We start from the raw sequence: 23,779 nt of genomic DNA, 5'->3' as shown, positions 1-23,779 counted from the left end.
ACTATCATGTAAGAATTGAATCGCCAGTCTACGTCTGACGCAGGATACAGCATGCTTGGGGCTGGTGCATGGGGATGACCCACAGAGATGTATGGGGAGGGAGGTGGGAGGGGGGTTCATGTTTGGGAACACATGTAAGAATTAAAGATTTTAAAATTTAAAAAAATAAAAAACTAAAAAAAAAAAAAAATAGAAAAAAAAAAAAAAGAACTGGTGGTTAGATTTGGCCCATCCAGATAATCCAGGGTAATAATCCAGAGAAAATGTTAGGTATGTTTTTTTTTAACTGTAAACCTTATTTTTTAAAAGCAAGATAGGTAACCTATGTCTAACATTGGAATATTTAGGAAATCAATCCTGAATACTTATTGAAAGGACTGAAGATGAAGTTGAAGCTCCAATATTTTGGCCACCTGATGAGAAGAGCTGATTCATTAGAAAAGACCTTGATGCTGGGAAAGATTGAAGGCAGGAGGAGATGAGGACAACAGAGGATGAAATGGTTGGATGGCATCACCGACTCAATGGACATGAGTTTGACCAAGCTCCCAGAGATGGTGAAAGACAGGGAAGCCTGGTGTGCTGCAGTTTATGGGGTCACAAAGAGTCGGACACAACTGAGCGACTGAACAACAACAACCCTGGCTAATTTGAATTAGTCTAACAACCTCAGATAGCACAGGTGATACCACTCTAATGGCAGAAAATGAAGAGGAACTCAAGAACCTCTTGATGAGGGTGAAAGAGGACAGTGAAAAAGCTGACTTGAAACTTAAACATTCAGAAAATTAAGATCATGGCATTCGGTCCCATCATTTCATGGCAAATGGGAGGGGGAAAAGTGGAAACAGTGACATATTTAATTTTCTTGGGTTCCAAATTCACTGAGAACAGTAAATAAAACCATGAAATTAGAAAGTGCTTGCTCCTTAGAAGGAAAGCTATAACAAACCTAGGCAGCATATTAAAAAGCAGAGACGTCACTTAGCCAACAAAGGTCTGTGTAGTCAAAGCTATGGTATTTTTAGTAGTCAAGAATGGATGTGAGAGTTGGACCATAAAGAAGGCTAAGTGCTGAAAAATTGATGCTTTCAAGTTGTGGTTCTGAAGAAGACTCTTAAGAGTCCCTCGGACTACAAGGAGATCAAACCAGTCAATCCTAAAGGAAATAAACCCTGAATATTTGTTGGAAGGACTGATGCTTAAGCTCTAATACTTTGGCCACCTGTTGCAAACAGCCAACTCATTAGAAAAGACTCTGATGTTGGGAAAGATTGAAAGCAGAAGGAGAAGGGGATGAGATGGTTATATAGCACCACTAACTCAATGGACATGAACTTGAGCAAATTCTGGGATATGGTGGAGGACAGAGGAGTCTGGCATGCTGCAGTCCATGGGGTCACTAAGAGTTGGATATGACTTAGTGATTGAACAACACAACAAAAGATTTGGCTATGAATTAGTAATTACAATTGTCAGGAATTTTATTTTTAAATTTTAAGAAGCTAAAATTTTCTGAAAATTACATTTTTTGGTGTAGTATCTACACGTTATAAGCCAAATAACATCAAGTCTGTTTTGAATCCTTGTACATGTTTTCATGTAGTTATAACTATTGTATCATTTTCATCATCACGGTTATTAATGTGCAAAATGGAAATGAGCACTTATGCACCATCTTTATGAGAAACTCTGGGCAATCTCCCCATCTCCAGGTTCAAACCTTAATCACACCTGCATAGTCTCTTCTGACATGTGAGATGACATATTCACAAGCTTCCAAGATTAGGACATGTATATCTTTGGGCAGCCACTATAACTATAAAGAACAAATACCAGGAAACCTTTGTAGCAAAGATGGGAGTATGAAAAAGACAGCAAATCAACAGTTCTGGTTATAAATAAGATTTAGAGAAATTAGATAAACAAGATATATGGATGCTAACATATTAATCACAGACATTGCTGGTTATATCAGACATTTCTCTGTTATGTCACTTCAAATACTCTATCAAAGCCCCACCCCTTACTTTCCATATTCTATGCAAATAGTAAACAGGAAAGCAGATGTGACTATATTTACATCAGGCAAAGGAGACTACAAGACAAGGAATTTACTAAACATAAAGAGGAATCACGGAGAAGGCCATGGCAACCCATTCCAGTACTCTTGCCTGGAAAATCCCATGGATGGAGGAGCCTGGTAGGCTGCAGTCCATGGGGTCATGAAGAGTTGGACACGACTGAGCGACTTCACTTTCACTTTTCACTTTCATGCATTGGAGAAGGAAATGGCAACCCACTCCAGTATTCTTGCCTGGAGAATCCCAGGGACCGGGGAGCCTGGTGGGCTGCCATCTATGGGGTCACACAGAGTCGGACATGACTGAAGCGACTTAGCAACAGCAGCAGCAGCAGCGGCAAAGAGGAATCATTCATCATGATAAAAGTATCAGTTCAATCATGAAGACATAACAGCCCTATATATGGATGTGTCTAGTAACAGAGCTTCAAGTGCATGAAACACAATTGATAGAACTAAGAAATAAGCAAACCCATAAATATTGGCCTGTATTCTAACTCCTTGCATAAAACAGAACTAGTGGAGAAAAAGTTAGTACAGAATTTGAGAATATGAATAATATCAACCAGCCTGACACTGGCATTCACAGAAACCCACACCCGATAGCTGCTGCACTCATTTACTTTTCAAGTGCATATGAGACCATTTACCAGGTTAGACCATACTCTGGGCCATAAAGCAAGTTTCAAAACATTTCAAAGGGCTAAAATAATACAAAGCATATTTTCTGACTAAGCAAGTATTAAAATAAATTTAACTATAAGACTTTCTTTTAATTACAAATATTAAGAAATGAGACAACATACTTCCATATAACACATGGGTCAAATAAGAAAAACTATGAGATGTTTATAATGTTTAAAAACACTTCAAAATGATCTGCACTGGAAACAGAACATATGAAAATACACAGGAGAGGACTTCCCCTGTGGAACAGTGACTAAGACTCCATGTTCCCAATGAAGTTGATCCCTAGTCAGGGAACTAGAGCCACAGGCTGCAACTAAAGATCCCACATGCCACAACTAAGACCTGGTGAAGTCAAATAAATAAATATTAGAAATTAAATAAAGTAAAGTACATGAGATTCAGCAAAGCAGTGCCTAGAGGGAAATGTACAGCTTTCAATGCTTACTCTAGAAAAGAAGAAACGATTTAAAATCAATGATACATCACTCCACCTCGTAAAGCCAGAAATTGATCAGAAAATTAAATGCAAAGTGAGGAGAAGGAAGAAATAAGAGCAGAAACAATAGGGAAAATCATGGAATGATGGTATACAATCACTGCCAGCTTTTCTGTTTGTACAATTTGTGCTTCCTGTTCCTGAAAACTCTAGCACCATCAGATAACAGACATCCTTATTCTTGAGGAGAATACACCAGGGAACACTTCCACTGAACTTGAAGTTATGACTACCATGTGGTCACTTGAGCACCTCATGCTGACTGATCAACTAAGAGAGAAAAAGTTACTGTGCTGGTGGGAGCAATTGTCAATGGTCACCATGTGGAGTCAGGGGGACTGCTACACAATGGAGGCAGCAAGGACTGTATCTAGAGACCTGAGAATTTCTTGGAGCCTCACTTGGTGTTTCCATACCTGGTGACAATGGTGAACAGGCAACCACAGGAAATGTGGCCTGACGGAAACAAAGCAGATCCCTATAGGGAAGACCTGGCTGTCCCTACCAGGAAAGAAATCCGAATCAGCTGAAGAGCTGCCTGAAGGTGGCAAGAATCAAGATCAGGTGCTGGAAGAACAGAGACCACGAATATCAAATATTGCCTCAGGACTTCCCTACTGGTCCAGTGGTTGAGACCCCATGCTTTCAATGCAGGGGACGTGGGTTCAACCCCTGATTAGGGAAATAGGATCTCACACGTAGCATGTTGTCATTTAGTTGCTAAATCGTGTCTGACTCTTTGGGATCCCATGGACTGTAGCCTAACAGGCTCCTCTGTCCATGGGATTTCCTAGGCAAGAATACTGGAGTGGGTTGCTATTTCCTTCTCCAGGGGATCTTCCTGACCCTGGGATAGAACCCTTGACTCCTGCATTGGCAGGCAGATTCTTTACCTCACCGCTGAGCCAATAAGGAAGACCCCACATACCATGTGGCACAGCCTAAAAACAAAATAAATAAATGAAATAATTTTTAAAAAAGAAAAAAAGTTAAAACAAAATGAAACAAAACTTCCTCAAGACCAGTAGGGTTTAGAGATTGCTTCCACTGACTATCTTGGGTTAACTCTTTGTGGAGTTTTTGACTGGCTACCACCATGCAGGGGCTTTGGTGTAGATGGAACTTTAAAGTCAAGGAGACCAAAACATATTTGAGGGGCAAATAGGGTCAACTGCTAATGGCCAGCACATGTGTGCTATTTTATATTCTTTCAGCCCATCTCTCAGCCCAGCTACTGCTGCAGAGACCAGTTCCAAGAGGGCATTAACTATCCTGCACTGAGCCTTGCTTCAGGTCCATGCTACATTCTTCCTTCTGTTGCCATCCATGTGATGGCATGGAACTGCCAGTGAACGCCCTTGGCACTCGGGCATCCATGACCTGAAGTGTGTGTGTGGAGGGGTTACTTAAGGGACAGATGAACGACAGGGACGGAAGCACCCTCAGAAGGTCTTGTGTGGAGGATGCCGTGTGGCAGTGTTGAACTTAATAAAAAACCTATTGTCTTATCCTTCTCTGTTTCACTCCACCTGTCCTTCCCTCCTGCTTCCTGAGATCACCTCCCAAGTGCATGACTTCACAGAGGCCTTTGTCTTAGACTCTGCTTGGGGAAACCCACATGGATCTTTCTAACAGAGAATGAATTTTCTCTGGCCACCCAGAGCTGCATTCATTCTTAATTTCCTTTAGAAACCATTCAGTGTCACTGGGAGTTGGTGTGCTTGGATAAGGCAACACCACTTTGGAGAATTTTAGGCTGGCTGACTGCCCTGGTGAAGACTTTCTGCTTTGTTGGCATCACTGCCAACAAATGGCCCGATTTTTTGAGTTCTTTTCTTTTTAGGAATTTGAAATAACACAGCTGATTACTTTGAAACAAACAAGCAAGGCAAAAATATAGCTAATCTTTTCACATTAACCCTGCACAGAAGGTGCCTGGTACATTTCCAAGGTTTGGTAAATAGCCAGGGTATGAAAGTATTCCTCCTTACCCTTTAGTTACTGTCATTTATTTTCTTTGCTGTTGTACAGTCTTGAAACCTTGTTTTCTTCCCTTGAAATGACAAGAGTATTTTCTTTGGCACAGCCCCAGAGTACAACAACAGTTAAACTTGCCGCTATGTGAAAGGGCTGTATTTGTTTAGAAGTTACTCAAAAGGCCGTGAGAGCAGGTGACCTGGATTATAGGAAGTAGCCCCAGGAAACCCAGAGTATTTTCTTTCCTGTCTTTTTGCCAGGATGCTAGTTTTTCTTTGGCCAATAGTAATTTTCAATAAGGTCAGGATTTCTTCTAGTTGGAATTTCATAGGATGTCAACCACACTGTTTTCTTACAAGCAATTCTTTATGCTTACAAGACTGGGAGGAGAAACTTTGAGGGGAAAAGGATGTATTTAGCTTAAGGCTCAAGTAGTTCCTGATAATCTTCTCAAGTCAATTTTGGGAGACAAAGAGAAAAGATTGACTTCATACATACACATCCATCATACTTGAAGAGAGATCCAGACCATATTAAGATACAAAATCAACTTCAAGTAATATAGAAACTGCCCCTTGATGAACTCAAGAAGAGGAAAGAAATTAGAAATACAAAGCTGAAAATCAGGAGGCTTGAAAATGAACTTAAGATGGATCTGCAGACATTTTAAACAGAAAGCAGCTGACAACATTCAGTGATTAGTGGCCATGTGTTTTCTAAGTCACACAAGGCTAGACATCCAGATTCCTCAAACTGGGAAAATTATACGATTTGGTAACATTGATTGCAGGTTGGGGATTGGGGTTCAGAAAAGATGGATAGAATCTGCTATAGTACTTTTGACTATCTTCACTGTACGAGTAGGAAATTTCCTGAGTATCACAGATAATATGTAGGAACATTCCCAAACATGGAAGTACATTTCGGTGTTTACCTCACTTTTTGAATCTCATAAAAATTAAGAAAAAATATCAAAGAGTCAGAGCATTTAAGCGGTTGGTTGGTTTGTGAGAAATGGTATGTTTCCTAACATATCAGTAAACAAAGGATGTCACGCCTTCATCAGTGATTGCCGCCCTCCAGCGTGAGCTGCTGAGCCCTGAGAGAACTCAGGAAGGAAAGAATATCTGCATCTAGCCGCCGTCAGACTGCAGCCACTCCCTACAGTGAGCCCGGAGGAAACTCAGAGTGTGAAAACACAGGATACAGGCTCCAGACAGCTGAGGTGCCTATCAAAGGAATGATTTCATTGAGCCCAGATTCTTTCATCTTCCCATGCACAGAAAAATGCTGAATTCGTTTTGAAAGGAGGAATACTTCCATACCCTTAACTTGAGAAATCTGGTTTCAATTTACAAAAATCTTTGGATGTTCAGACTACCTGCCCTTTGTTGCAAAACTTCTCTATAAGCTGACCCCTCCCACCACTTCCTTGGAGCAGCTCTTAGGCTTACTTGAGATGCTGTCTCCCAGGCTTGATGTCCTAAAAATTCCCACTGATTAAAACATAACTCTCAGCTTTCAGGTTGTGAATATTTTTTAAGTCCACATTTATTTTGGCCATGCCATACTGCATGCAGAATGCAGGATCTTAGTTCCCCAACCAGAGGTCAAACCCAACCCCCACCCTCCGCCCCTGCCCTGCAGGGAAGCATGAAGTCCTACCGCTGGACCACCAGGGAAGTCCCTACAGTGGGGCTGAAGATGGTAGCTTACGTTGATGAGTCCCTTCTTGAATTCTGCTTACAGAATGCAATGCTCTGGTCATAGCAGTCCAGTTTCTGCCTTCCAGATTTTTATTCTTTATGAAATATTCTCTTACTTCCAGGACAGCTGTTGGATTCACTAGTCAACCCCAATGGTCCTATTCCAAATATGACCTTCAAGATTGTTTATTTTACTTTTCAGCTCCAGGATATATTTTATCACATATTTTATATCTGATCAGGTTGGCTTTCTATTGATTTTTAAGCCTTAAATATTTCTTTTGTTAGTTTATGCCATTTTTACTTGCCTTATTCTCACCCACGAGACAGGATAATCATTATGACTCTGACCTTAAGACATGTAAGCTGTAAGCAAGTCTGATAGAAGGTGACCTTAAAAAACAGGTTTATCTTGCAGAGATTAGAATTTTAGAGGCAAGAATGTGAAATTTCCCAGGTTCAGTTCCTTCATAGGATTATAGAGGATGAAAAATGATTATTGAATTAACCATTGGTGTCACCAAGAACGTCTTCAGGAAAAATGTATTGCAAATTTAGAGACGCAATACATAATCATTTTTCTCATTTCACCAGCATGATAGTGCTTTGGCAATTAAAACTTATATCACTTAAAAAAAAAATAGGGTTGTTTCCTTAAGCCAAAAAGTTCTTTAACTTAATGACAAAGCTGAAATATTGGGTTGGCCAAGATGTTGGTACGGGAAAACCCAAACAAACTTTTTTTAGCCAACGCAATATTTGCTAATGTATAAACAAAATGGCTGGCTATTTAAAAAAACTTTTTGTTCTTCAGTTGGAAGTTTAGGCATCTTCTACAGGTGCAAAGCTGGAGCAGAATGAACTGATGATGCCTTTTGGAGAATTGAAAGGTTTCATTCATTCCACTTAAACTGGCTTAAAGAATGTCAGTATTTTCTGAATCTGAAATTCTATGTCTTCTGCCTACTTCCTTTTTTTGGATTATGCAGAATACTTCTTTAGTCTTTTATGTTGTTACCTGTGGTCTTCTTCTCTTTTCACCCTTGATCCTTCCATTTTGTATTTTTCTCTGTTTTACATTTTTAGTGTTTGGAAAAGCAAAACAGAAAAACCTCAAAGCTTACCATCTCCACCAAGGATAAATATAAGAACATCCCGGCCGTAACTGTTAAGATCCAGTTTTGAATACATGGATCCGTTGATACTGAGAGGCCAATATACAGTCCTATGAAGGCAGTTAAAGCACTTATAAAATTCATCAGGATGGCAATCTTAACAGGAAGTCCAGAGCTTAGGAGCACAGCAAAGTCTCCTGAAATTTAAGAGAAAAGAAAACAGAATTATCATTTAACTGATAATGCCTTTGTTCGAGTCCTGTGCTATTTTATTATGAAATCTGTTTTAAATTTCAGCAATTGGGGTTGATTTTATAAGTAAAATTGAATGGTTGGTTAAAAAAACACTTTCCTATATTTCTCAAGAATTTATAGCCCAACTGTTTATACTTTAGGAAGCTACATTTCAAAAGTTCTATTCCTTTTACTGTTCCAGGAGGTGGTATATACAGAGAGAAGTGTGACATACTCTTTACTTCCTAATGTCCTATGACATTTTCAGCTTAGACAAATGCAAAATAAAGGACTTGCTGGCCTGGGATTTCTAAATCTTTTCAGCTGGAAATTTGCCAGGCAAAATCCCAAGGTAGTAAACATTATGTGGGTTTTTCTTTTTCTTTTAACTTATGCAGGAGCTTCTGTGGGGAAGGAGAAAATGATGACTTAATAGGAGATTTTTAAATTATTGCAAAAATTGGTTAGGAAAACACATTTTTCCTTTAGAAAATGTTTTACTGCCTCAGTGACTAGAGAAAAATGACCTTATTCTCTCCACACTTTTCCTCCAAAAGAAGAATAATCTTTTAATCTGAGAGGCTCTATTTCTTAGTTTTGGGGAATTAAGAAGAGGATGAAATTCAATAAAGACACATAATGAATAAGAATATTAAAAAGAATGTATATATATATGTATAACTGAGTCACGGTGCTGTACAGCGGAAATGAACACAATATTATAAATCAACTGTGCTTCAATAATTAAAAAAATAAAAGGCAGCCCAGGAACTCAGTTTTCCTAGTTCTATTGCATAATTAATCTTATGAACAGATCTTAAGACATCCTTGTTGGCCTATCACAGACTGTCACCCACGTCTATTGGTTTTTACCACAGTAGTCAAAACAAGATCAAACATGGCTCCCAGACCAAAAGTCTTGATGGATTCAGGGAGGACCTTGGATAAACTCCTTAGAGAGGAATAGTCAGTGATGATCAGTGATAGGACTTTGGGCTACAGACACAGAACCCAAGAGGTCAGGGGTGGCCCAAGTGGACAATATAAACGTGAAAGTGAGATGAGAAAGTGACTACTGAGAAGAGCCCTCTCTCAAGGGCACAAGCGTGTCTGGAACCAGCCTCTCCTCTTTCTGGACCCATTTCAGAAATGTCTACTCCATCTCTTCTTGGTTTCTGAGAGGCAGGATTTTAATTACACGGGTTATTAAGATTATCCAGAAAGAGAGTCTTTTGTGCATCTGCTACCACATGCCTGTCATTTCAATGTTACGCTTGGCTTTAGACATTTTGTATAAATCAGGTTGATGAAACCATGGTTTGGCTTTAATTTAAATGTTATTTTATCTCATTGGCCTGTTTGCGAACATAATGGATCCAATTCCCCTCTTAATGTTTTCCCCACATTTCATATGCAAATTTGGAAGGTTTTGCTGATATTCTTCAAAAGGAGGTTTCTCTGAAAGTCTCTCTGCTGTAGAGAATTCTCCAGAATCCAAAAAGAGTCACTTCTGGCTCCAAGAAATATAAAGGAGCCTAACTGAATTCTATCTCGAGGTACAGGAATTTTCTTCCTTCTTCTCTGCTTTTGATGGTTTAAATAAATTATGAATGGAAAGTATTCATCTTTCAATTATGTGTTGGAAAAAGAAGGCTAGTAAATCATGGCAAGAAATATATTAGGATTTTCTCAACGAGAAGGAGGCAGTGATTCTTTTCTGACTTACCCATTTCATGGGGAATTTCATGACACAAGATAGCAATAGTCGTGGTCATTCCCGCCTCGGATGAAGATGAGAAGGCTGCTCCTATTACTAGGCCATCTGCAAAATTATGCAGGCTGTCCCCAACCAGAATCATTATTGCTAGCAAGCTAATGGTTTTGCCTAAAGAACAAAATAAAGATGTGAGAAGTATTAACAGAGCACAACACAGTTCATGGAATCCTTCAATTACAACCAATATTCCCTTTCATCTTTGACATTCTTAAATTGCATCAGATTAAGTAACTCTACTTTGTTTCAGCTTTCAAAATAAGTCAGGACTAGAGATGCAATATGACACTCTTGCAGGTATGGTTGCTGCTTTTCTAATGGGTTCAAGTAATTAGGAAATAAACTATATTTGCTTTTCTAGCCCCCTACTCAGCTGTGCCAAAAGAAGAAAATAAAAATAATACAGCTATAACTTTCCAAAATATGTTCAATGACCTTTCCACATAAATCTTTTGTAAAGCATTTTAAAATTTTTAAGACCTTCTGGGCAGAATGTCGTTAAAATAGAGTCTATTTTCCAAAATTGGCCCCTGAATCAGACTGTTCCTCGTGTCAATCTGCTGGAGTCAACTGTCAACCTCCTGCCCTTCTGTGATCATCCCCCTTTCTGGTTGGTGCTAAGAACTGCCCCTTCACTGTCCCCTACTGCCCCTTCACTCCTTAAATGTGACTATGATAGAACTGCTGCCAACACTTGTGATTCCAAAGTTAGCTTTGGAAAAATTACTAAATGTTTTGTCTTTCAGAAAAATAATTCAGCACTAGATCGCTCCAGTACTCTTGCCTGGAAAATCCCATGGACGGAGGAACCTGGTAGGCTGCAGTCCATGGGGTCACTAAGAGTCGGACACGACTGAGCAACTTCACTTTCACTTTTCACTTTCATGCATTGAAGAAGGAAATGGCAACCCACTCCAGTGTTCTTGCCTGGAGAATCCAGGGGACGGGGGAGCCTGGTCAGCTGCCATCTATGGGGTTGCACAGAGTCGAACACGACTAAAGCGACTTAGCAGTAGCAGCAGCAGACCAACTAGATGCCCAATAAAGTAGAGAGAAGCTGTCTTCTTGGGATTCTATTATATTGTATACATGATCTGATTAAGGAGACAACCAAAGAAATAAACTGGACCATAATGGATTTAATTAATGAAATAATTAGATCATTAATTGGGCTCAAGCTTTTAACAGACAGAATTTCTGCTTTCAAAAACCTGAAATTGTATATTAGTATTTGGGGTGGAAGCATTAACAAGTACAAAAGTACTTCAGGGATAAACACATATCATGATAGTGAACTATCTAGGTATACCACTTGATAACAAAAGTCATTAAAATCAATTGCTGTAGTCTAAAAATTAATTAGTCAGTTGATATAAATTGTGTGGCAGGTTTGAGGAGTTGCTATTGTTACTATTAGAACCACACACAATATTCTAACAATTGGACACCCATAAAAATAGGAAGAGATCATCTCATTTCTGTTATTGGATCTGAGGTGGTGGAGGGACTATATTATAATATGATTTGTTATTTTATTGGGGGAATATGATGTAACATTTTATAACCCACACTGTGAAAAAAGGAACTTCAGTAAACAGCATACTAGCCCAGACTATTGGCCAGGAGGTACGTGCACTGACTGTGTTGTAAAGACATCCCAAGTATTTCACTTCTCAAAATCATTCTTTATTTAGAATCATCTCTGTGAGACTCAGTTCTATCATTCTTGTGGTTTCATAATCCATTTTATTCCTGAGTAAAAACGAGAAGACTTTAGGCAAAGGTCAGAAAAATATAGAATAAATATCAAATTATTGAATTAGAGAGAGTTCTTATTGGCATTGCCTGGAAGCTCTCTGAACTTAATAATGCAAACAGGTCACTTGAGTTGTTCTTGCCAATATTCAGAAGTAAAGCTCTTCTTTGTGGGGTGGGGAAAAAAAGCAATTGAAAGTGCATTTGACAATGTTGTAGCATACAAATAAATTATGATTCCCAATTTCTGTGCATATGCCTACATGCAGTTTTGATATTAATAGCATATATTCAGATGGAAAATCTTTACCCAATTTATATTCTGCCAAGAAACAGTCCAACCTATTTTTATAGCCTATTATTTTATTATCACTGATACGGGGTTATAAATGACCATGTAACAAGCCACAGGCAAATATACATATTTGCATATAATCTATAAGGAACACAATGTGCATACTGGTTAAGACAATTACAACATTATTCACTGGAAAATAAGACAAGCATGCACTGACAAATCAATGTACTCACTATAGAACTATTGACAATATTCAATAGTTTTCCTTTTCTTAGGAACCTGGCAGTCATACTGAGTTCCACATTTCTGACTTATCAGAGGTTTTCCATGGTGATACATGGATTGGATATGGTATCATGTTGCTTTTTGTTTATTTAAATCAGACTGTGGATAGACCTTCACATCCTGAGCTCTACCAATGAGGTAATAAAAAACAAGGAATCAAATATTTGAAGTTAATTCAATTTGTCCCTGGCAAAAATGGCGGTTGGGTAATCAAATTTGGATTTGTTCACTGTTCATTCTGTATGCCAAGCTTCATATCGGAAGTGGAAAGATATGAGACCTATAAAACATTTGAATAAGACCATTATTATTCCCTGAGCTAGCAACCAGTCTCTGCTCCTAATTTGACTAGGTGTGGCCTTTCCTCTTCCTTTTTTCCAAAAACAAATACAAAGAAATGTCTCTAATATAACTTCTAAGTGCCAGGCATTCTAAAATTTCTCCTGGAACTAAAGATTCGGGATTTAAAAATATCACTAGAAATGTCCTGAAAATAGAATTGGAATGACTATGTAGTTATATATTTTGAATCACAGAAAGAAATTATAGGATTTAAAACATCAAACACATTCCAAATAGTGATTGTTACCATCATGTTCATTGCTCTTAGCATTTAACTCCTCAAACACATTGCAAACTAGGGATAAAGACCATTCCTAACTTTATTCCCTGGTGCATACACGGAGAAGGCAATGGCAACCCACTCCAGTACTCTTGCCTGGAAAATCCCATGGGCGGAGGAGCCTGGTAGGCTGCAGTCCATGATGTCACTAGGAGTTGGACACAACTGAGCTACTTCACTTTCACTTTTCACTTTCACGCATTGGAGAAGGAAATGGCAACCCACTCCAGTGTTCTTGCCTGGAGAATCCCAGGGACAGGGGAGCCTTGTCTCTGGGGTTGCAGAGTTGGACATGACTGAAGTGACTTAGCAGCAGCAGCAGCATACATGGTGCCTAAAACATCCATTTCTGAATGGATGGATGAACGAATGAATGAATTTGAAAAAAATATAGGAATGCAGGCCTGAGAGAATGATCACAAGGAAATCGTTGGTTCATTAGCATTCCTTAGCTCCTCAATGCTGTAGTCCTGGTCAGCGACTTACCCTGTCTAACGAGGGGTCTTTTCATTTGTATAAAATGGATATTAATTATTACTTCAGTAAAGTGTAAGAGGATTAAATGAGATAATCCATGTCATGTGTTTAGCACTGTGTCTGGCATATAAGGACTCAATACATAGCTCTCTTTCTTATTAGGTAACTTACTCTGGTAGAATGGGAGTAACTCACCATGACTACTTAACATTAAAATATTGAGAAGTATGTTTACAAAAGGGTAATATCAGAGAGAAAAATGGGGCAACTGGTGAAAACCAACATGGATCTTTAAAAAAAAGAGTTTTAAGAATTATTCAGAAGCATGAGCAAATGGGAAACAAGTCCTATCCACAATTGGTAAATCAAATTCAGAAACAGGGGCATTCCTAGAAAGAAAAAGATTGTATATAAATTATACAAACAAGTGAATTTTAGCATAAGTTGTGAATAATGAACTGGCACTGATTTGAACTTCACCATGCTATTAACGGTATCATAAAGGAGATAAGACATTTGTGATGAATTATCAGTAGACTGTGATAGAAGACAAGAAACCAATCATGATGCGGAACTTCATGGGAAGTGAAAGGCTCAAATCACCACATAAGCAGGATTTTAAAGGAGCCTTGATAACCACATAAGTATTTATACTAATTTAAGTTTCCAGAGGGCTTCCTAGGTGGTGATAGTGGTAAAGAACCCATGTGCCAATGCAGGAGATAGGAGACATAGGTTCAGTCCCTGGGTTGGGAAGATGCCCTGGAGAAGGGCATGGCAACCCACTCCAGTATTCTTGCCTGGAGAATCCCATGGACAGAGGAGCCTGGCGGACTACCGTCTACAGGGTCGCAAAGATAAGTAATGAGGGAAAACATTTTTAAAGAATGGAGTAAAGTTGATATTAATGGTAGTAGTTTTCAAAGGTAGGAATAGAAATGAGCCTTTATTTAAAATTTCATTGTAAAAGTTTTAATAATGGAATACATACCTACCTAATAGGAAATGGATATGGTTTTGACATATTTATTTCAAAGGAGATATAACCTTTCCTTATGGCACTTCCTATGTTTAATGTTTGGATTTTTAAAATTGGTACTCACATTTTCTGTTGGGAGTGTTCAGACTAGGTATAGGGATTTCAGCTGCTTGTGCATCTTCTGGGCCTTTCTATTTTAAATTAAAAAATAAAATAGGAAAGATAAGCAATAGTCATCATTTTATTGAAAAACAAAACATCTTAGAAGTTATATTGATTATCAGAAGACATTGTGATCCTCTGAAGTATATGAGAATTTCTAAATTTCATAGAAAAACATAGAAGGTAGAGCCGAGACTCTGCAAGCACGTTTTTTTTCCACTATCACATTTAGATGAAAATAGTACTCTTACATAGATCAGAGTCTTCCATAGAGAGCTAGAGGCTACCTAGATCATCTGTAATTCACTCTTAAATTATGAAAGCCTTTATGAAAGCCAAAAGCTGTAGGAAAAAATGATTCTTGACTCTTGACCAAAGTTGACCCTGTTCCTGTATGGCAGAACGTGGATCTAGAATTCATCTTCTGATCTTTAAGTGGATTGTGGAGAAGAAGCCCTTGTAAACCCAATATTTCAATTCATTCATTATAGCTTAAGATGCTGTTACTGTTGTTTTCCAGTCAGTAAAAAAGAAAATCTTACTCATTAATAAAGGAGATCCACAAACTTACTAAAATAATATATTTGAAAAGGTCTTTCATCCTTGCACATGGCAGGGAAGTGAGATTTTGAAATTGACTTCTAAGAGTTGAGATGATACGATTTCATTTCAGAGACTGACTTATTTTTGATTTCAGGAAAGTCACTTTCTCTCCTTAGGCCTCAGATTCTTATTCTAGCATGTGAAAAGAATACTTCATATCTGCCGGTGGAACATTTTTAGAAGTATACTCACATTACCCAAAACTGTGGAAACTTTGAGACAAATTTCATGTGAGACAAGCATTTTCCTTAAAACAGTAAAACAGAGAAGGTAAACCTAACATTCAAATGTTAGAATAACAACAGTTATTGGAAAGATGTAATGATAGGCTAATTTTGGAGAAGGATGGCTGAGAAGAGGGGATCTGAAGGATTAAAGGAGGTAGACAGGACTCTTGCCTAAAACTGATGGATCTAGAAACAAAAGAAAAATATGTAGATTTTAAATTACATCATATGAAAAGCCCGATTATAATCAAAACAGTCTATATTCTAATAAAAGACAGGAGTTCAAATATTTATTCCAGGATTTTTTTTTCCCTCAAAAAGCTCTATATTGTCACACTATGTAAAGGAATTTACAGGCAAACATCCTTTGATGACTGGAAGGATTTGTGAGTTCCTCTCCTTCCTTAAAACACAGGAAATTGGACCCATCAAACAATCCTAAAAGTTCATGTTATTCTATCTCTTTTTAGGTTGATCTTACAGCTTAAATAACAATAGAAATGGTGAAATCTCTTATTAGTGAGATAGCACAGTCAAATTGTTCTAAACTCATTACATTAGCATCAGAATTTTGCTTATTTGCATCTTGGGGCTCTGGACCCTTCATTCACACAGAAAGAATGAGGTTACCATTAAAGTGATTTAAAAACTAATCTCAGGGATTTCCCTGGCTGTCCAGTGGTTAGGACTCAGCACTTTCATTGCTGGGGCCTGGGTTTAATCTCTAGTCAGGGAATTGAGATCCTGCAAGCTGTTCAGTGCAGCCAAAAACAAAACAAAACAAAACAAAAAGTGTGATCTCAACTTGAAGTTATCTTCTTTCAAACCACATGTGACGTATCTAAACACTAAACACAACAAGGCTTTTAAAGCTATTATTTTAAAGCAATGTTTTATGTTCGCATCTCTGAATTGGCTGTAACTCTGCAATCTACTCCCAGACTTGTATTTTGCCCGGTTAATGTCTCAGGAATAGCTTACTTCTCTTCACTCAGGAATCTACCCTTGAACTGTCATGCCCTCATTCAAGATCAGGGTTATGGGAGGCATGTTTTCTAACTGTGATATACTTTCTTTTTTTTCCTGGTCCTTTTCTTATGACTTTAAGAACTTGAATGAGAATATTGTTTTGAACTTGACTGGAGGTTGTGTTTTATTAATTAATTTATTTTTAGTTGGAGGATAATTGATTTACAATTTTTTGTTGGTTTCTGTCATACATCAGCATGAATCAGCCATAGGTATACATGTCTCCTCCCTTTTGTTTTGAGAATTCACATGGAAGACCGCTGTCATGAAAAACTCAGTGTAACAAAAGGCACTTAACTATGAGACATCTTCTTAGGCAGAATCACTCTCTCCTACATCACAAAATGAATGCCCCCACTCCTAAACGCTCTAATTCCTTGCTCAACATTTATTTGGCCTCATCTAGTTATGACTAAGGGATTACTCAGAATGGAGAAATCTCAAGGTCAGTTGGTTTATGAAAACTTGTAAACACAGTGATGAAGGATATGTATATTATGTCAATCTGATCCACATGTGTTTCAAAGAGGTGCAGATAGCAGTGACTTAAATCTACGGAAAATGCATTTACCCCTTGAAAACAGCCTTCAGGTGCTTGACAAAGTTTTCCAAATAGGATTTATCATGATCAAGAATAGGCAAATCAGGAGGGGATTCTACTTATCTAGCCTACTGATTTTCATCTGTTTATCAAGGAATAAAAGAAAGAAGGTGATCAAATCAGAAGAATACTTCAGATCAGTAACCTACCAACTGGATAGTTGAAGCAGATTTGCCTCTGCCTGACTGGTCATTTAATTCAGGGTTGAATGCAAGATGGCGGGAATGTGCCCCATGCCTGTTAACCAACGACACGCCCTGCTGGATGAGGATGGTTTAAAATTAGTGCTGAAGCCAGGAGAACACAGGTGCAGCCTTTGTCAATTCCATGGCTCTATTTAACATTTTGTTTACTGGCCAAGGAGGTAGATGACACAAAAAGATTACTGGGAGAATTTCATCAGGATAAATACTTGCTAAAATGGAGAAGCACAGAACTGTGCCGAATATCATGCATACTATCAGTGCTTGAAAAATGCAACCTCAAAAATTTTAGTCATGATTTACAAAGGTTGAACAGTGGTAGTTTTTATATTGTCACTTTTATTTCCCACAAAATTATATTACGAGTTCCTTCAGATGGAGAATGATATCCAAAAGGATGATAACTGAAACTGTATTACACCTTATAACTACTAAATTGATATCTCCAGAAAGACTTTCACCGAGTACATGTAGCTTCTAAAATATTCACGTTCCTTTTTTTTTTTTACTCAATATCATGCATCTTAAAATTACATTCTTAAAACTCATTTTAAGTTCCCTGACAAGTCCAAGAACAATCTGAAAAAAAAAAAGCATAATTTTTAGATATACAGAATTTACTTCACTCAGTTTCATCTGGTTACATTTCTGATTATTACACATAAGTCGATATATTGGCTTTGTAAATTAATTTTCCAGTCCAAGAATGGTAGTCTCTTGTGTGTAAATGGGGATCCTTTAGTATTGTCTTTAGTGCTTAGTTAGATTCAATTCAGTTCAGTTGCTCAGTTGTGTCCGACTATCTGCAACCTCATGAACCGCAGCACACCAGGCCCCCTGTCCATCACCAACTCCAGGAGTTCACCCAGACTCATATCCATCGAGTCAGTGATGCCATGCAGCCATCTCATTCTCTGTCGTCCCCTTCTCCTCCTACCCCCAATCCCTCCCAGCATCAGAGTCTTTTCCAATGAGTCAACTCTTCGCATGAGGTAGCCAAAGTACTGGAGCTTCAGCTTTAGCATCAGTCCTTCCAAAGAAATCCCAGGGCTGATCTCCTTCAGAATGGACTGGTTGGATCTCCTTGCAGTCCAAGGGACTCTCAAGAGTCTTCTCCAATACCACAGTTCAAAAGCATCAATTCTTCGGCGCTCAGCCTTCTTCACAGGCCAACTCTCACATCCATACATGACTACTGGAAAAACCATAGCCTTGACTAGACGGACCTTAGTCGGCAAAGTAATGTCTCTGCTTTTCAATATGCTATCTAGGTTGGTCATAGCTTTCCTTCCAAGAAGTAAGCGTCTTTTAATTTCATGGCTGCAGTCACCATCTGCAGTGATTTTGGAGCCCAAAAAAATAAAGTCTGACACTGTTTCCACTGTTTCCCCATCTATTTCCCATGAAGTGATGGGACTGGATGCCATGATCTTCGTTTTCTGAATGTTGAGCTTTAAGCCAACTTTTTCACTCTTCTCTTTCACTTTCATCAAGAGGCTTTTTAGTTCCTCTTCACTTTCTGCCATAAGGGTGGTGTCATCTGCATATCTGAGGTGATTGATATTTCTCCCGGCAATCTTGATTCCAGCTTGTGTTTCTTCCAGTCCAGCGTTTCTCATGATGTACTCTGCATATAAGTTAAATAAGCAGGGTGACAATATACAGCCTTGACGTACTCCTGTTCCTATTTGGAACCAGTCTGTTGTTCCATGTCCAGTTCTAACTGTTGCTTCCTGACCTGCATACAGATTTCTCAAGAAGCAGGTCAGGTGGTCTGGTATTCTTCTTTCTCAGAATTTTCCACAGTTTATTGTGATCCACACAGTCAAAGGCTTTGGCATAGTCAATAAAGCAGAAATAGATGTTTTTCTGGAACTCCCTTGCTTTTTCCATGATCCAGCAGATGTTGGCAATTTGATCTCTGGTTCCTCTGCCTTTTCTAAAACCAGCTTGAACATCAGGAAGTTCACGGTTCACGTATTGTTGAAGCCTGGCTTGGAGAATTTTGAGCATTACTTTACTAGCGTGTGAGATGAGTGCAATTGTGTGGTAGTTTGAGCATTCTTTGGCATTGTCTTTCTTTGGGAATTGGAATGAAAACTGACCTTTTCCAATCCTGTGGCCACTGCTGAGTTTTCCAAATTTGCTGGCATATTGAGTGCAGCACTTTCACAGCATCATCTTTCAGGATTTGAAATAGCTCAACTGGAATTCCATCACCTCCACTAGCTTTGTTCGTAGTGATGTTTTCTAAGGCCCACTTGACCTCACATTCCAGGATGTCTGGCTCTAGATGAGTGATCACACCATCACTCTGCGCTGTCGCAGCCTGGCACTCGGCCGCTGCCCCGACCTCAGACGTGGGGTAGCTCCTCTCGGCTGCGCTCAGTGCGCCTGCCGTCGCAGCCGCTTGCACTCAGTCTTAGTTAGATTAGAGTTCCTTTTGTGGAGGTTAAACCCCTAAACTTTAGAGTAAGGGTTGGGATTGAATCTGCAATTCCTAATTCCTGAATTGTTATAGATAGCACTCTACTTGACCCCATGCCAAAGAACCACTTTGATTCATTAAAACAGAAATTATTTCACAGAATTTCATTTAAAAAGTATTGTGAAAAGCTTCAAATATACAGAAAAGCTGAAAGAATTATGACGTCAACATTCAGACACTCACTACCTAAATCCTACCATCAACATTTTATACACTTGTTTTATCATCCATCTATTTATCTACTATCCTTTATCCATCCATCCATAAACCTATTTTTGATTCATAAAATAGAAATTTTGAATAAGTCTAGGAAAGATAAACAAAAAGTGCTGACTAATGTTTGCCCCAAGACAACCATTTTACAGCTACATGAACAGGTAGAAAGTTAGGAAATAAATAGAAAACCATGAAGACTGCAGAATTGCAGGGCTTTGTAGGGAGTTTATTTTAGTCTCCTGGAGTTTTTTTGAAAGCATTTACCTTTTCAAAACATCCCACAAAACTGTTCACCAATTCTCTTATGGGATCATATATAAGAGCAAGAGGAAACAAAATCTATATAATAGCCACACTGCATCTTACATGTCATCATATATGTAGAAATTGATTTTAAAAAAAACAGGCACTGTAAAAGCAATTACTCAAGCTGAAAAAAAAAAAAGAGTTGCCACCATTTCCATTCCTGAATTTCTTGTTTTCATAATTTTAAATGTTATCCCCTAGATGGGGGCATGGCAACCCATTCCAGTATTCTTGCTGGAGAATCCCATGGACAGAGGAGTCTGGCAGGCTACAATCTATAGGGTTGCAAAAAGTTGGACACAACTGAAGTCACTTAGCACACACACAAGATAGAAAGTGATGTGTGGTTTTATGAATTTTCAAAATTTTTGTTTGCTTTTTGTTTTGAGTTAGGTAAAGGTACCCAAAACACAGATTCATAGCTAGACCTTTAAATCCCCTCATTCTCAAATATGAAATAGTCTATTTCTAAATTAGCCATCAAGGCCAAAAAACAGGTTATAACAAGTATAGTAATGGGCCAGAAACAGATGTTTGAAAAATTAATAATCGTGCTTACAGGGATGCTGTCTGTCAGAATGATCTGTGCATTCTAGAAATCAGAGCCTCACCCCTTAAACAGGCAATCTCATGAAGACGCCAATTACTTTTGAACAAGTAGCTCTGAAATAAAAGACAAATATCATGAAGCTCTAAAGCAAAAGATAAATAATATTTAAAATATACCTTGGCACTTGGTGATACAAGAAGAATAAAACATTTTTCTATTAAGAAAAATCCATGGATGCCTCCAATTAATCCCAACAGTTTCCAAATATGCCCTTTATTTTCATAGAAATGTCCAAACTCTGAAGTTTCCTGTATATGTAAACCAAGAATCTAAAAAGAAGAAACAGACATAAATTTTGGTGACCTAAACGTAAATGGGTAGATCCATTGTTGAATACATTCAATTTCCATTTTGGGGAAGCCCATGACAATACCTGAAATCATTCACAGCCAGTTTACTTCTAAACATATGAATCCTTCCACTATATGATTTACTCAGGGTCAAATAAGATGTGAGAAAAGAAAACAGAGCTTTGAATAACCTCTGCCAAAGAGTAGACTAAAACCTAAGCTTATCTCAGCAAGTGCAGCTTAAATTTTCATACATTCTCAGTCCTTTAGCTGAATGTTTTTCAGTTCAATCTGTCCCTATTTACACAACAATGCCCTATAACAAATCAATGTCTTCTAATATCCAGAACAAATATAAAGATACATTTCATCCAGGGTTTATTCTCCCCATGCCTCACAGCAATTAAAGCTGTTAATCAATGTTCAAATAAGTAAGAAATCCACCTGAAAGATTTTTTCCATTGAGTATGCCCAGCAATATTGTCAGCTCCTTTGGACATAAAAGGATACCAGAAAAACATTAGGAATTTTCCTTGAGTTAACTCATCCCATTGGTTGACTCATCCCATTGGTTGACCTCATGACTTCTTGTGAGCAAGTAAATTATAATGTATCATATTCCTTTCATAGGAGAGGACAGTTTGGGAAAAAATTCAGTGGTCTCCACATTTAAGATGTTACTGATCATTAAATTTTAAAAAGAATTTATCTGTGTATACGTTCATATCAATGTATATAGATATTTATGTATGTATACATGTAGGTACATATGTGTACATGTGTGAGTATATGTATAGAACTCCGTGTACACATTGAGTGTATGGACATCACTAAAAACAAACACATACTAGCCCACTTTTTTTTTAAAGAAATTTTTTTAATGTGGACCATTTTTAAAATTTTTATTGAGTTTGTTACAATATTGCTTCTGTTTTATGTTTTGGTTTTTGCCCATGAGGCATGTGGGATCTTAGCTTGCCAACTAGGGATCAAACCCTCACCCCCTGCCCTGGAAGGTGAAGTCTTAACCACTGGACTGCCAGAGAAGTTTCCACATTTTCTTTTGGTAAAGACATTGAAGGACACTCCCCCAATATTTGTGATTACCATTATTTCACAAAACAGGACACTGTAATGTCACAAAAGAAACAGGAAAACCTCATAATTTCGGAATAAAATGTAGTTCTTAAAGTAGAATCAACATAGCTAGTTAAAAGAGGAAATGATGCCAATGGGATTTTTCTCATTTCTATGCAGACCTTTAAACACTTGCCTTGGATCACATTCAGGAACCACTGATTTTTCTAGCTTTCTGCCACACTGGTACTGTGTCTGTCTTCCTCTTCTCGATAACTTCTGTCCTCTCTTTCTTCAAGTAAAGCAACTGCCTTCTCAGCTACGTTTTCCTCTGTAATATATCTCCATAAGCCAGTTGACCGTCCCACCCAACCCACATCCAACCCTCCTGCCTTGGGCTCTGGGCTTTCCCACTGAGGGAGACCAGGGAAGTCTTAAGATCCTTTTGCTACTTCCCAGGATCCTGGGCTGTGAAGAGCTCTGCACCCACTACAGTGACACAGAAACAGGCTTTGGACACTGCCTCAAGTAAATAAACCCTGAAATATTTCCAGAAAATTAGATTACCAGGGAGATTAAAACTAATAATGGTTTGTTTCATATCTACAATGCTCACTTTGCAATTTTCAGAACATCTATTAATTTTTGAGCCTGTAACCAACAAGAGGGACCCTGGAGGAAAATGCCAGAGGCTTATGGAAAGTTTTAAGATCTCAGGTTTTGTGAGAGAAAGGGGAATCATTTGCTCATCATGATCCATCATAAGAGATCTCAGAAGGAATAGATAACCTCATCTGAAGACCCTTTTCCCTGAACTTTTGCATCTCAGGTCCTAACCCTTCCATTCGGAGAAGGCAATGGCACCCCACTCCAGTACTCTTGCCTGGAAAATCCCGTGGATGGAGGATCCTGGTAGGCTGAAGTCCATGGGGTTGCTAAGAGTCGGGCATGACTGAGCAACTTCACTTTTCACTTTCATGCATTGGAGAAGGAAATGGCAACCCACTCCAGTGTTCTTGCCTGGAGAATCCCAGGGACGGGGAAGTCTGTGGGCGGCCATCTATGGGGTCGCATAGAGTTGGACACGACTGAAGCGACTTAGCAGCAGCAGCAGCAGCAACCCTTCCATTTCTGACAAATAAAGAGCCTCCAGAGACTTCAACAAAGAGCCAGCTGCTGGAGATTGCCTGTTTCTTAAAGGAAATCTATGGCTCAGGGGTGAAGAATCCACCTGTCAATGCAGGAGACATGGGCTTGATCTCTGGGTTGGGATTATATCCTGGAGAAGGACATGGTAACCCACTTCAGTATTCTTGTCTGGGAAATCCCAAGGACAGAGGACCTGGTAGGCTACAGTCCATGGGGTTACAAAAGAGTTGGACACAACCTAGTGACTAAACAAACAACAAAAACAGACACTAATAGTTGGGCAAGAAAGAGAAATTCATTTTGATGGTTCAGATGAAGACGGTTTTA

The 23,779-nt window shown here is 38.6% G+C and overlaps 1 protein-coding gene across 2 annotated transcripts in view; it reads right to left on the bottom strand.

Moving 5' to 3' along the window:
* SLC39A12 (solute carrier family 39 member 12) overlaps nucleotides 1-23,779 on the bottom strand; it is an 82,261-nt gene that overhangs the window by 19,450 nt on the left and 39,032 nt on the right. The window contains exons 8-12 of one of the 2 annotated variants that reach the window (XM_004014250.6): nucleotides 21,053-21,205; nucleotides 17,263-17,373; nucleotides 14,616-14,682; nucleotides 10,028-10,186; nucleotides 8,077-8,264 (exon numbers count right to left, since the gene is read on the bottom strand). In XM_004014250.6, coding sequence (XP_004014299.2) covers nucleotides 8,077-8,264; nucleotides 10,028-10,186; nucleotides 14,616-14,682; nucleotides 17,263-17,373; nucleotides 21,053-21,205 — 678 coding nt within the window. The remainder of the gene's footprint in view (nucleotides 1-8,076; nucleotides 8,265-10,027; nucleotides 10,187-14,615; nucleotides 14,683-17,262; nucleotides 17,374-21,052; nucleotides 21,206-23,779) is intronic. The other variant, XM_015099602.4, reaches the window with a different exon arrangement.

The sequence above is a fragment of the Ovis aries genome, chromosome 13 (assembly GCF_016772045.2).
Source record: "Ovis aries strain OAR_USU_Benz2616 breed Rambouillet chromosome 13, ARS-UI_Ramb_v3.0, whole genome shotgun sequence".
Taxonomy (NCBI): Eukaryota; Metazoa; Chordata; class Mammalia; order Artiodactyla; family Bovidae; genus Ovis; species Ovis aries.
Note: the sequence above shows the minus strand (reverse complement) of the source record. Positions and strands in the feature narration are given on the sequence as shown.